This window comes from Cibotium barometz, chromosome 46 (genome assembly GCF_041138505.1).
Source record: "Cibotium barometz isolate CiBa-2024 chromosome 46, ASM4113850v1, whole genome shotgun sequence".
Classification (NCBI taxonomy): Eukaryota; Viridiplantae; Streptophyta; class Polypodiopsida; order Cyatheales; family Cibotiaceae; genus Cibotium; species Cibotium barometz.
The window spans coordinates 26156276-26170088 of record NC_141091.1 but is presented as its reverse complement, the minus strand read 5'-3'; the positions used below and the strand labels follow the sequence as shown (position 1 = coordinate 26170088).

Genomic DNA, 13813 nt, shown 5'->3' with positions numbered 1-13813 from the left:
CTAAGTCTCACAAATGCATATTCCTAGGATATGGTGACAGAGGTGAAATGGGGTATAGACTTTGGGATCCCATGAATAGAAAGATCATACGCAGCAATGATGTCATTTTTTAAGAAACATGCATGTATAAGGAGCCTGCAAGGCAACAGGAGCCTAGCAGAGTCATCTTTGATGATGATGGACATCATGGACAACAACAAAGGGCTGTAAATCAGCCATTACAGCAGGAAAACCAGCCCTTAAATTGTGCTGAAAATGGTCCAAATGGACAGCCAGACATGGCAGAAGATATCCCTATGGATATACCACAGTTAGAGGAGATACCGGGCATGATATTTCAGCCTTATGGCATGGAACAGGAGCCACCAATGGGTGATATGCAGGCTGGACAGCAACCTGCAAATGATGGTCATTGGGTACGGAGGTCCACTAGACCCTCCAGAGCCCCTGACAGGTTTGTTCCAGGGGTTGACTATTTGATGCTTACTGACTGTGGAGAGCCCTCATGTTATAAAGAGGCTTTACAGAGGGCAGACAAAGCTCTATGGGAGCGTGCCATGAAGTCAGAGATGGATTCTCTGCATAAAAATGGAACTTGGAAGTTGGTGCCTTTGCCTGCAGGCAAGAAGGTTTTGCCATGCAAGTGGGTATACAGGCTCAAAGTTGCATCAGATGCAAAGCCAAGATACAAAGCCAGGTTAGTGGCTAAGGGCTTCAAGCAGGAATATGGTGTGGACTTTGATGAGATCTTCTCTCCAGTGGTCAAAATGACCACACTTAGAGCTGTGTTGGCTTTGGTTGCGCATGATGATCTGGACTTGATTCAGATGGATGTGAAGACTGCTTTTCTTCACGGTGATCTCCATGAGGAGATATATATGCAGCAGCCAGAGGGTTATGCAGTAAGTGGAAAGGAGAAGCTGGTATGCAAGCTGAAAAAGAGTCTTTATGGGCTCAAACAGGCACCAAGAGAATGGTATCATAAATTTGATACATTCATGAAATCTCAGAAATTCAGGAGAAGTGACATAGATCACTGCTTGTACACCAAGAAAGCTTTGGATGGCAGTCTCTTGATTCTCATTTTGTATGTTGATGATATGTTGATTGCCGGGAAATCTCGTAAAGAGATGGATGCCTTGAAGCAGAGGCTGCATCAAACCTTTGATATGAAGGATTTGGGTGATGCAAATCACATCTTGGGTATGCGGATACTTAGGGACAGAAATCAGCATGTGTTGTATTTGTCTCAGAAGGAATACATTGGCAAAGTCTTGCAGAGGTTCAATATGGACGAGGGGAAGAAAGCTAGTACTCCCTTGCCTCCATATGTGAAACTCAGTGCTATGGACAGCCCACAGTCAGATAGAGACAGGGCTGATATGGCCAAGATTCCGTATGCTTCAGCTTGTGGCAGTCTCATGTATGCCATGGTTGCTACTAGGCCGGACATTGCATTTGCAGTGGGAGTGGTTTCTAGATATATGGCCAACCCTGGCAAGAAGCATTGGGAAGCAGTGAAAGGTGTCATGAGATACCTGAAGGGCACACAGGATTTGTGCATTTGCTTTGGCAAACAGGATGCATTAGTGCATGGTTACACGGATTCGGATTATGCCGGTCATCCAGATAACCGGAAGTCTACTACCGGTTATGTCTTTACATTCACAGGAGGTGCTGTGTCATGGATATCCAGGATGCAGAAGTGCACAGCCTTATCTACTACAGAGGCCGAGTATATTGCAGCCACAGAGGCTTGCAAGGAGGCATTATGGCTATCTCGGTTAGTGGTTGATTTGGGCTATACAGGGGATATTCCATTGTTGCATTGTGACAGTCAGAGTGCCATCCAGTTGGCAAAGAACCCTGTCTTTCATGCAAAGACGAAGCATGTGGATGTGAAGTATCACTTCATCAGAGAGGTGATAGAGAACAAGCAAATTCAGCTTGTTAAGATTCATACGGATGACAACCCGGCTGATCTGTTGACGAAGAGTTTGCCTCCGGAGCGGTTTGCTCATTGCAGACACTTGATGGGCATTGGATGAGGCCAGTTTCAGCCTTGATATGGCCTTGTATATTATCATGTACATGCTGATTTTTTCTTTTCCTTTACTTAAGGGCACTTTGCCTTTAAGTGGGAGGTTGTTGGGGTAAAGGCATTATGCCCACCCTTATAGTGTGTACAAGCCCATAAGTTATAGTACATAGTACACTTAGTACTTTTAATGTACTAAGTGCACTATGTGTACTAGTGCAATATACATGTGTGATAGGGGAGTCACACACTCATGCTTTTCATGAGTTGACTTATCCCCACAACTCTCTCTCTCTCTCTCCCTTGCTTCTCTGTGTATGTCTCCCATGAATGAACTCTAAACCCTAATTCAGGTTTCTCCCCATCACATGCTCGAGCAGGAGTCCGCCAGCTTGGGAGGCCGGACGGATCGGTAGCTACTGAGCCCGAAGAGATCAGAGCCATAGCCACTGGGTTCTATAGAGACCTGCTTTCAGCGGAGCCAACCACTGAGGCTCGGGATGCTTGTAGACAGAGACTGTGTGGGCCCATGTGCAGAGGAGGGTCACAGATCGTATGCGTACAGTTCTGGGTGAGCCTCTCTCAGAGGTTGAGCTTGCTAAGGCCTTGAGGGTCCTTCCGCGCCATGGTTGCCCAGGGGAGGACGGATTGCACCTGCCTTTTTTATGCGCTATTGGGACCTTTTGGGGCTAGGCCTCCGCAGGGGCTTTCAGTATGTTTTGGACACTGGGGTGATGCCACAGAGCTTTACAGAGGGCTTGATCTTTCTTATCCCCAAGGGGGAGGGAGTATCAGATGATATTCGGCATTGGAGACCTATTACGATCCTCAATACTGTCTACAAGGTCTTGGCAAAGGCCTTGAGTTTGAGGACCCAGCCCTTCCTGGGGGAGTTGATTCATGCTACCCAGATAGGATTCGTCAAGGAGCGTAGTATCCTTGACAACATTTTCACCTTCTGGGAGGCGACGGCCCGAGCTAGATTTCTTGGTGAGGACTTGGTCGTGATGCTTCTCGATTTTGAGAAGGCATACGATAGTCGATTGGGGTTTCTTAGAGGGCACTATGCTTCGCCTGGGCTTTGAGCCAGGTTGGATTCGAGGGGTGGCGGCTCTATATTCCACAGCTCGTAGCCAAGTGCTGATTGCAGGAGGAAGGGGCCGAGTTTTGAGTTGACCAGATTAGTCCGTCAGGGGTGTCCTCTCGCCCCGTTTCTTTTTCTCTTCTTTGCGGAGGCTATGAGCATGTATCTGACGGCAGAGGAGGTTGGTTTGAGAGGACTCCAGCTCCCAGTCTCACGGGGGAGGACTTGCTCGATGCTGAGTTTGCTGATGACACGGGTTTATTTTTGCATGGCCAGGAGGCCAATCTTCAGCTGGCAGAGCAGTCGCTCCAGGTTTTTAGTGCAGCTTCGGGAGCATTGATCAATTGGCGCAAGACAGTGGCCTTTTGGATCAGTAGCGCTCCCACTCCGGCATGGAGCCCAGACCCGGGTTTTAGATGGATTCCTCCTGGCACAGCAGTGCGATATTTGGGATGCCAGATTGGACTAGATTTGTCACCTGAGCAGCAGATTACCCCGCTTCTTCTGAGCATTCGAAAGAAGCTTTTGTATTGGAGTACAGCTCGGCTATCCTTGGCTGGGAGGGTGGTGGTGGCAAATCAGGTGCTTTTAGCGACCATGTGGTACATTACGTCTTGCTGGATCTTCTCGAGCTCTTGTATCATCCAGGTACATAGGCTGATCAGGAACTTTCTTTGGTCTGGGGGGGATGGTCAGCCAGCCAGGACAAAGGTTGCTTGGGCAGTTATTACACTTCCGTTGGCCCAGGGAGGCTTGGGCATTATAGATCCAGTTGATCAGAGTAGAGCCTTATTGGGGAAGCTTATTGTTCGGGGGCTACTTTCAGGCGCAGAGCCTTGGAAAGAGCTTCTTTTGCAGCGGTTGCAGGCTCGAGCTTCCTCAGCAGGGGGCACTTGGGCACCAGAGATACGATGGATCTTCATAGAGATGAGGAGGACAGGCCTTAGTAGAGGATGGGAGGACAGATTTGCCTTGAGCATCCTGAGAGCTTGGGAGTTGCTGAGACCGGGGCTCTCTCACAGACCTTCTTGTGATGAGGAGCGGGCCAGACAACCGCTCATCTGGAGCCCAACGGTTCGCACAGAGCAGGGTCATATGCTGGGTTCTCGGCCTTGTCTAGCCTGGGGACCATTGGCGGCAGGCCCAGCACGCAGTTTTGGAGACTAGCAGGCCTTCTGTAGTCTCCCAGAGGAGATCCAGGTGGAGAGGCTGGGTCACTTCAGAGGGGGGTTGATTATGAGGGATGACATTCAGGAGGCACTCAATTTCTTGCTCTCTGTCTCTCTCTCTCTTCTCTCCCTTGTGTTTGTGTTTTTGCATCAGCATGTTCTAGATGGTGTTTAGGGCTGAAAGAAGCATCCCAGAGCTTCCGCATGTAACATCATGCTTAGCACTATAATATATAGGCAAACACGACCATCAGGATGTACTTCTCCCAATTTGATGGTCTCTTGGAGACGCATGTACGAAGCATATCCTCCAAAACCCGATTGCCCTCTCTGTTTGCCCATTAGATTGAGGATGATCAGAGGAACTCATACTTAGCGTAGTCTCCAATCTTTGGGAAACTAGCTGCTAGAAGTGCCCAGAGAACTTTGAGTCCTTGTCACTAACTATATCAAAAGGTATTCCATACAACCTGAAAAGGTGCTCAACAAACTGTTGCACTGATTCTCGCTCCCTTAGCGTTTTCTCACTAACGCAATACTGCTTCCGCATTGGAGTAGAACAGACAAAAAAACGGCTCGCTGAAGCTCCGCGCTCCCCCCCCTGCTCGCGCTTCTGGCTGCACTCCCATCTCCCTGCCCGCCATCGCGTTTTCCTCCCTCCGCCTGCCCTCAAGTTTGCGCCCCCCCCCCCCCTCGCTTGGCTTGCCTGCGCTGAAGCGCCCCCCCCTCCACTGCTTTTCGCCGTCGCCCCCCCCCCCCCCCCCCCCCCCGTAGCTCCCCGCCATTGCGCCCACCCCCCCTCCTCTTCAGCGCCTCGCCCCCCCCCCCCCCCCCCTCGCCAGCTCTCGTTCCCCCTCTCTCGCCCCTTTTCGTGCTGCTTCCCCCCCCCCCCCCCCCCCCCTTGGGATCCGTCTTCGCCACCTCAGCCCCCCCCCTCATCTTCTCTCTGTTTTTCTCCGCCCCCAGGGATTTTTTTTCCCCTTTTTACTTTTCGCCTTCCCCCACCCTCGTGTGCAGCTCGGTTCGTGCAGGTTCTCCGTCTCCGCTCCGCCTTCGACACAGCTTCAGACTCTGATGGAGGTTCCTCCCGCCCCGCCTCAGAGAGACTCATCCGTAGCCCCCTCGCCCGCCCCAGAGGACACCCCCATCAGGCTTTCTCTTTCGCCGGAAGAGGAAGCGAGCCTCGCCGCAGAGGTGGAACGCCTGCAGGCACATTCCACCATCTGCCGTATAGTCGGCACTCGCCCCAGCAGAGGGGAGATCCGGGATCTTCTCCAGGCCCGCCTTCTTGCAGATGTGGGCAAGATCCTGGACGTACAGCTTCTGGGCTGTGGACATTACCAGATCGAGTTCGAGACCGCCCAGAGCGTGGCCAAGGTCCTTGCCATGAGTCCCCTTGACATCAGGGGTGCTCGGGCTTTTTTCAGACCTTGGCAGCATGGCTTTGACCCAGCAGCGGCTAAGCAGGGAGATCGCCTTTTCCATGTTACAGTTTGCTTCCCTGGACTCCGTCGGGAGTATCTTCCGCTCCTCTCTAGGCTAGGAGCATTGGTGGGCTCGGTACTAGAGACTGGCCCCACAGCAGCTTCAGTGGTGGCCAGAGCAGCTGGGCTACCTTCGGTGAGAGTGTTGGTGTCTGACATCTCCTCCCTTCCTAAGGTCATTCAGCTACCTAGGATAGGGGGGGGATGGATTGATCAGAGAGTGGAGTTCTCGGGGCTCCCGAACCAGTGCTTCATTTGCAGGCAGGTCGGTCATCTGGCCAAGGCCTGCCCTCGCAGGAGACCCCGACCCTCACCACAGCAGCAGGCCCCAGATGGACCGCCCACAGATGCGGCTCGGCAGGCTGCCTCCGGGACACCTGCACAGGCCAAAGAGACCTCGGAGTGGCAGCCTGGACAGGGGCGCCGCCAAGGGAGACAGCCACAGCAGCACGCCCAGAGACCGTTGCAGCAGTAGCCACAGTCTCAGCCTCATTGGGTTCCCGTGAGGAACAGTTTTGCTCCTCTCCAGGAGGAGACCCCTGCGGCGACGACTGAGGACCAGGAGATGCCAACACCCCCTCCTTCACCCCCCACACCCCCGTCCCCTCCCACCGACTCGCTTCCACCTTCGCCTCCTCCCATCCCCGCTCCGGTTTCGGCAGCGGCTCCCTCTCCACCCCCTCGCCCCCCCTCCTCCCCCCCCCCCCCCCCCCCCCCCCGCCCGCCTCACCTTCCCGGGAGGCCCTGGCAATCCCCTGGCGCTCACTTGCAGTCCGGAGGGCGCTGAGCACCGACCTCGCTCGCGCACCACAAAGGAGACCTACCATGCCGATTCGGGCTTCACGGATATCATCTATCCGCAGTCGGCTGAGTCGCCTCGGCATTAGACAGCGCTCGGAGGCTTTTGATTACGCCTTCACACGGCTTTTTGGAGCAGAGGGCCCCCATGAGCCAGCACCCATCCGAGTTCATGTAGTGATACCTCCGGCCCGCGGGGAGGAGGCACTTGATTCAGCGGTGGCCTTCTCGTTCCCTCTATGTGGCCCTTGCGACCGGGAGTGGACTCTAGAGCTCGCTCTTAGCACTTTGAAGACTCAGGCAGTTCAGTTTTCTCATCATGTGAGCGATCTGGAGGTGACAGATGTGATAGGCCGACTATGGGAGTTGGCTCATTTTTTCTTGGATCCCGGGAGTGTGGATGCCTCAGGGATTCGTCATTTGGTCGTTCGCATAGTGGCAGACCTTGCACGCGACCCTGGATATGTATGTATACACGAAGTTGCTCTGTCAGAGCGGGAGGCAGTCGCCATGGGCCACAGCCACTGGCGCCTGATCCGTGATTCTTGCAGTACACTGGGTGGGTAGATTCGCAGCCGCTCGGATGGGGACTACTCTCCATCCAAGCCGCTTGCGAAGGCCCGCCGTACGGCTGAGACAGCCTCCACCTCAGCAGGTCATCCATGAGGATCATCTCATGGAATGTACAGGGCCTTGGCGGAGCACATTTTATACGCTATCGTGGTTGCTTGAGGCAGGAGCTTCAGAGATGCCTGGTTGGTGGCAGCATTGATATTTTGATGATGCAGGAGTACCACTTGGGTGAGAGCAGGATCCGGAGATATGGTTCGGTGATGCCTGGTAGATGGGACACCTTTTGGTCTGCAGGGTTTGGTCCTTTGGGTGGACAGGGAGGAGTATGCATGGTCATTGCAGATGTATGGCGGCAAGCCATTGTGGATCGAGGGATCATTGTGCCTGGTAGAGCACAGTATGTCATTCTGAGGATGCATGATGAGCTCTTGGGCGTGCTCAACGTCTATGCGCCTAATCATGCTAGTGCCGGAGCAGAGTTCTGGACCCAGGTTACGGATGCACTGCCAGAGGCCGCACATTGGTGTGTCGGGGGAGACTTCAACATGCTTGAGGACCCGGCCGATAGGGTGGGAGGCAGTCATGTTACAGTGCACGGCACGGAGCTTGCAGCTTGGGACCGGTTTTGCATGTCACTGAGGATCACTGATGCATGGCAGCATGGGGCCTTCTCCCGCTCTCAGGACAGTCTTAGCTTCTCTCGGTCGGATCGCCGGCAGGGAGGGACTAATCTATCACGGATTGATCGCTTTTATGTGGGCGACTGGTTAGGGGAGCGAGGGGGCTCCGTCGGCATTCTCGTTGGCACCTCATTTTCAGATCATGCGAGTTATTTTGACATTGGAGGAAAGGACACGGGAACCCAGCTTGCAGTTGAGGATCCCAGAGGGGGTACTTGCAGATCCCAGTCTCGCTGAGGACATTGAGAGGATCTGGCATGATAGTCAGTGCTCTGACCAGGATGCAGCAGGCCAGTGTGCCCAGGGACTCATCGAGCTTAGCTCTTTTCTGCACGCTGTAGCTTTGACACGGCTGGGAGAGATTCGCGAGCGGGAGCATCAGCTGAGACGCAGCCTTGCTTCGCTACAGCGCCTTCAGGAGCAGCAGCCTGCATGTGAGTGGCTGGCGTCACAGCTGAGCCAGGCACGCCAGGAGGTTAGAGAGGCAGAGGAGCAAAGACATGAGTTTTACTATCGTCGCCAGGCCTCTCAGTGGATGCAGCTTGGTGATAGAGTGACTGGGGAGTTTTTTGAGATCACTGGACCCCGCCATGCTCGAGCAGGAGTCCGTCAGCTTGGTAGACCGGATGGATTGGTAGCTATTGAGCCCGAGGAGATCAGAGCCATTGCCACTGCATTCTATAGAGACCTGCTTTCAGCGGAGCCAGCCACTGAGGGTCGAGATGCTTGCAGACAGACTGTGTGGGCCCATGTGCAGAGGAGGGTCACAGATCGTATGCGTACAGTTCTTGGTGCGCCTCTTTCAGAGATTGAGCTTACCGAGGCCTTGAGGGTCCTGCCGCGACATAGTTGCCCAGGGGAGGACGGACTGACGCCGGCCCTTTTTATATGCTATTGGGATCTTTTGGGGCCAGGCCTCCGCAGGGACTTTCAGTATGTTCTGGACACTGGGGTGATGCCACAGAGCTTTTCAGAGGGCTTGATCTTTCTTATCCCCAAGGGGGAGGGAGTATCAGATGATATTCGGCATTGGAGGCCTATTACGATCCTCAATACTGTCTACAAGGTCTTAGCAAAGGCCTTGAGTTTGAGGATCCAGCCCTTCCTGGGGGAGTTGATTCATGCTACCCAGACAGGATTCGTCAGGAGTGCAGCATCCTTGACAACATCTTTACTTTCTGGGAGGCGACGGCCCGAGCTAGATTTCTTGGCGAGGACTTGGTCGTGATGCTTCTCGATTTTGAGAAGGCATACGATAGAGTTGATTGGGGTTTCTTAGAGGGCACTATGCTTCGCTTGGGCTTTGAGCCAAGATGGATCAGAGGGGTGGTGGCTCTGTATTCCATAGCTCGTAGCCAGGTTTTGATTGCAGGAGGACGGGGGCCGAGTTTTGAGCTGACCAGATCAGTCCGTCAGGGGTGTCCCCTCGCCCCTTTTCTTTTTCTCTTCTTTGCGGAGGCTATGAGCATGTATTTGACGGCAGAGGAGGTTGGTTTGAGAGGACTCCAGCTCCCAGTCCGGGGGGAGGACCTGCTCGATGCTGAGTTTGCAGACGACACGGGCTTATTTTTGCATGGCCAAGAGGCCAATCTTCTTCGGGCAGAGCAGTCGCTCCAGGTTTTTAGTGCAGCTTCGGGAGCATTGATCAATTGGCGCAAGACAGTGGCCTTTTGGATCAATAGTGTCTCTGGCATGGAGCCCGGACCCCGGTTTTAGATGGATTCCTCCTGGCACAGCAGTGCGGTATTTGGGATGCCAGATTGGACTAGATTTGTCACCTGAGCAGCAGATTGCCCCGCTTCTTCTGAGCATTCGGAAGAAGCTTTTGTATTGGAGTACAGCTCGACTATCCTTGGTTGGGAGGGTGGTGGTGGCAAATTAGGTGCTGTTAGCGACCATGTGGTACATTACGTCTTGCTGGATCTTCTTGAGCTCTTGCATCAGCCAGGTACAGAGGCTGATCAGGAACTTTCTTTGGTCTGGGCGGGACGGTCAGCCAGCCCGGGCAAAGGTTGCATGGGCAGTTATTACACTTCCGCTGGCTCAAGGAGGTTTGGGCATTATCGATCCAGTCGATCAGAGTAGAGCCTTATTGGGGAAGCTTATTGTTCGGGGGGTGCTTCCAGGCGCTGAACCTTGGAAAGAGCTTCTCTTGCAGCGGCTGCAGGCTTGGGCTCCCCCAGCAGGGGGTACTTGGGCACCAGAGATTCGCTGGATCTTCGTAGAGATGAGGAGGACAGGCCTCAGTAGAGGATGGGAGGACAGATTTGCTTTAAGCATCCTGAGAGCTTGGGAGCTGCTGAGACCGGGGCTCTCTCAGCGACCCCCTTCTCGTGTTGAGGAGCAGGCCAGACAGCCGCTCATCTGGAGCCCAGTGGTTCGCACAGAGCAGGGTCATATGCTGGGTTCTCGGCCTCGTCTAGCCTGGGGACCTTTAGCGGCAGGCCCAGCACGTAGTTTTGGAGATTGGCAGGCCTTCTGCAGTCTCCCAAAGGAGATCCAGGTGGAGAGGCTGAGTCACTTCAGAGGGGGGTTGATTATGAGGGATGATATTCAGGAGGCACTCACATAGGAGTGGTTCACGCCTTTCGAGCCAGTGACCCCACAGTGGATGGGCGCCTTTATACAGTTGGAGATCCTGATTGCTGTCAGAGCTTGCACTGAGGATGGCAGATGCCTCTACTATGAGATTCAGGATGAGGGCAGACTTCAGAGAGTAGAGATGGAGTCGCCTTTGGTTGCCGAGTGCACCTTTTAGAGGATACGGGTAGTGGCCGTCGCTTCTCGGAAGTGGCATATTGACCCCGACCCTGCTGATGTGCTCCCGGATTAGCGCATATGGGCATATGCAGCGCGCCCCTTGGCCCGGCTACAGTGGGACCCTGGGGAGTACGAGTGGCATGATCCTTATGCATCCCTTGAGGCCACAGAGATCACCTTTTTCCAGTATACTGTTCGGCTGGGGCGGCATATTTTGACGGCGAGGAGGCTGGTCTCTCCAGCTGCAGCGGGGCATTGGCGGCTACAGGGACTCTCACAGGAGTTCCTGGAGGATTTTTGGGCTCGGCTCTGGGCTAGTCGACAGGCTCGTAGGATCTCGACTTTCCAGTGGCTGGTCACCCACAGGGGCTCAGCAGTTGGCACCTGGCTTGTTTACAGCGGTCTTCCGGCGGCCTGCGTCCGATGCGGCCACCCTATGGAGACATAGAGACATTGCCTTTGGGATTGCCCTCAGGCGCAGCAGATTTGGCTGCGGATGCTGCGTATTCTGGCCCCCCTCTCTCCAGAGGGTATGTTTACGTGGGGTGCCGCTGCTTGGTCGACTTCGTCAGGGCCTGCTATGGGCTATGAGATGGAGCAGGACAGTCAGGCCATCAGATTCATTAGGGGCCAGGCTCGCCTGCTTCCGGATTTCTCGTCCGCCAGCTGGACACAGGAGAGGGATTTACGATGGGAGCTCCTCAGCAGCCTCACCATCTGGTTCACCTGGAGGGCCCGGTGTTTCACGGCCTTTGAGGGGAGACTGGAGCCACCTGCAGAGACTGTACGGGGGATTTGGCAGGAGTTGATCCACACCCTGCGAGGACAGTATGACCGCATCCGGGGCGACTCGGATGAGGCGATCTTGCGGCGCCAGGCTTTTCACACCACGTGGCGCAGAGGCCCCTTCTACACCTTACATACGGGATCCCCTCGTTGGCATTACAGGCCACCTGTTTGGCTTCCCCCCCCCCCCCCCCCCCCCCCCCCCTATTGTATGATTTAGCCTTCAGTCCTTTGTACTGATGCTTGTATTTTGCAGCACCTAGGGAGAGTCTCCCGGGCTGCCTTGTTGTTTTCACTGCTCTGTTTCTCTCATGAGCAGGAGAGATCTTTTGTAGCCCTACGGGCGTTTTTATTTAACTAATGAAAGGATCTTTTCTCGGAAGAAAAAAAAAACTGTTGCACTGATTCAGTTGCCTTCATTGTCACTTTTGGGTTGGGTTCTGAGAAACCCTAATGTTCAACAAAAATACATAGAAAACAGCAAGCACATAGAGGAGGGAGCAATAGAGAGCTTGGAAGTGTGGATACACTAGAATGAAGTGATAAGATGTGTACAACCACAAGTACCCTAAGTACAAACCCGAAATGTAGAAGTATAGGTGTCCGTACACACAATAGCCAGGTTACTCAGGTTTCCATTCTTGCTTGGGGACCTCCCTACGAGGTTGTGGAGGTTTTGATGTTTGGGAGGTGGCGTTCATCTTTGCTGGCAAGGTTTTGGATCACCATAATGGTTTGAGGGGGCAGTTGATGTGGCAAGGCGAGATGAGTGTTGAGTTTGAGAAATCACATGAGATGAGGGCATGTATTTGGAAGACAAGGCTTCAAATGTTGAAATGTTTGGGGCAGATTTGGGCAGGGGTGGTGCCCTTGTGCAGCCCCAGGTCAGCCAAAAGAATTGTTGAAATACAGAAAGTTGTATGTGTTGTGTAAGTCTGCGATCTTGAACTCATGCTTGATTAAGACTGGAATAGGAGGACTCGTTTTGTTGTCACTGCAATGCATTTGTGGTTTTTTGTTGTTGTGCTAGATGTTACTGCCAAAGTCTTGGAGATAACACAAGGAAGAGGTGCGTATGCTGGCATTGATTCAGTAGCTGGAGTGTCAACCAAGGTCTCTCTCTCTCTCCTTTTCTGTGTGTGTGTGTGTGTGGGTGTGTGTGTGCATGCACACACATCTAACAAACATCAAAATGGTCCCTCCTTAGCTCCCTTGAGAGAAACTGTAAGATAGTATTGCTGAATGCAGTTAAGCGCACACATCTTACAAACATTGAAATGGTTGTTTATTGGGTTGCCTTGAGAGACAAGCTGTAAGATAGAATATTATTGTATGTAGTTTAGTCAGTTTCAACTCCCTTTGAGAAAATGGATGAGAATGTGTTAACATGTGTTTTGTGAGTGTCAAGGATAGGGTTGTACCTTTCTTGATTTCAAACCAAGAGCTTTTCAAAGATATATCAAGGCGACTGTAGTAACTTTTTCAAAACAAATAGAAAACTATCAGCTTTTCTTGTGGAGCATGGCAGGTTGTAACAGCAAGTGTACGAGATTTTGGTGATGTTTATGTGTATGGGATGATTTCATCACCCGATGTTGTCGTGAGTGCCCATGACTTGATGCGGAAAGTTAATGTTACCTATTGGAATCTGACAAGGTTTTTGAAAGACAAGATAAAGACAGAAGGCCTTCTGCAAGCTATGCCTATGTTATTTGAGAAACAAGTCCTTACTCCATTTGTTGGTCAGAAATTTCCTTTGAGCCAAATAAACGAGGCCATTCTCGAATCCCAAAGAAGTGGAAAAGGTGGCAAAGTTCTTCTGTTACATTAGACATCTCACATGCCCATCAAAGGTTTACATAGTATCATCACATTGGGTGCATGTTTGGTGGAGTTGTTGCCAAAGAATCATGTCACAAAACATTGAAACAAAGCTATTTTTCTGCCAAAAAGACACTTTAAGCACACCACAAAAATATTATAAAAACTCTTCTATCTGTATTTAGTTTCATTGGCATGTACATTCTATCAACTTAAGTCTCATTTTACAATATTTTTTATGTATTCAGTTCATTGGCATGTACCTTCTATCAACTACAGTCACACTTTCCTTGAAGATAAGAGTTATTGCAATACTTTAATGCTATTTTTAATAATATTAAAAATTAAAAGTTTACTATATACATTATTAAGAAAATCTTTTACCATAAAAAGATGCATGCTAACCGAACGTTAAGCTTCATGGAATTTTAAGTTGATTTGCTTTTTCATTTCTTCAAAATTCGTAAATTAACAACTTTTATGGCTCAACTATGAGACTAGTGTTAATTATAAATACCTTCAAGCTTTTTGAAATCACTAAGAATTTTGTAAGATTCTTATAAGCAAAGATTCACAATTTGGGCAAAAAGGGTAGAATCTTGAAATCATTATTGCCTAGA

General features: G+C 51.8%; 1 protein-coding gene across 4 annotated transcripts in view; it reads left to right on the top strand.

The window, feature by feature from the left end:
- LOC147612070 (uncharacterized) overlaps nt 1-13439 on the top strand; it is a 42696-nt gene extending 29257 nt beyond the window's left edge. Inside the window, exons 4-5 of one of the 4 annotated variants that reach the window (XM_086783914.1) lie at nt 12403-12485; nt 12901-13439. In XM_086783914.1, coding sequence (XP_086640040.1) covers nt 12403-12485; nt 12901-13203 — 386 coding nt within the window. In that variant the 3' untranslated portion in view covers nt 13204-13439. Of the gene's footprint in view, nt 1-12402; nt 12486-12785 lie in introns of all 4 variants that reach the window. The other 3 variants (XM_086783915.1, XM_086783916.1, XM_086783917.1) reach the window with 3 other exon arrangements.
- Nucleotides 13440-13813: the final 374 nt, after the last annotated feature.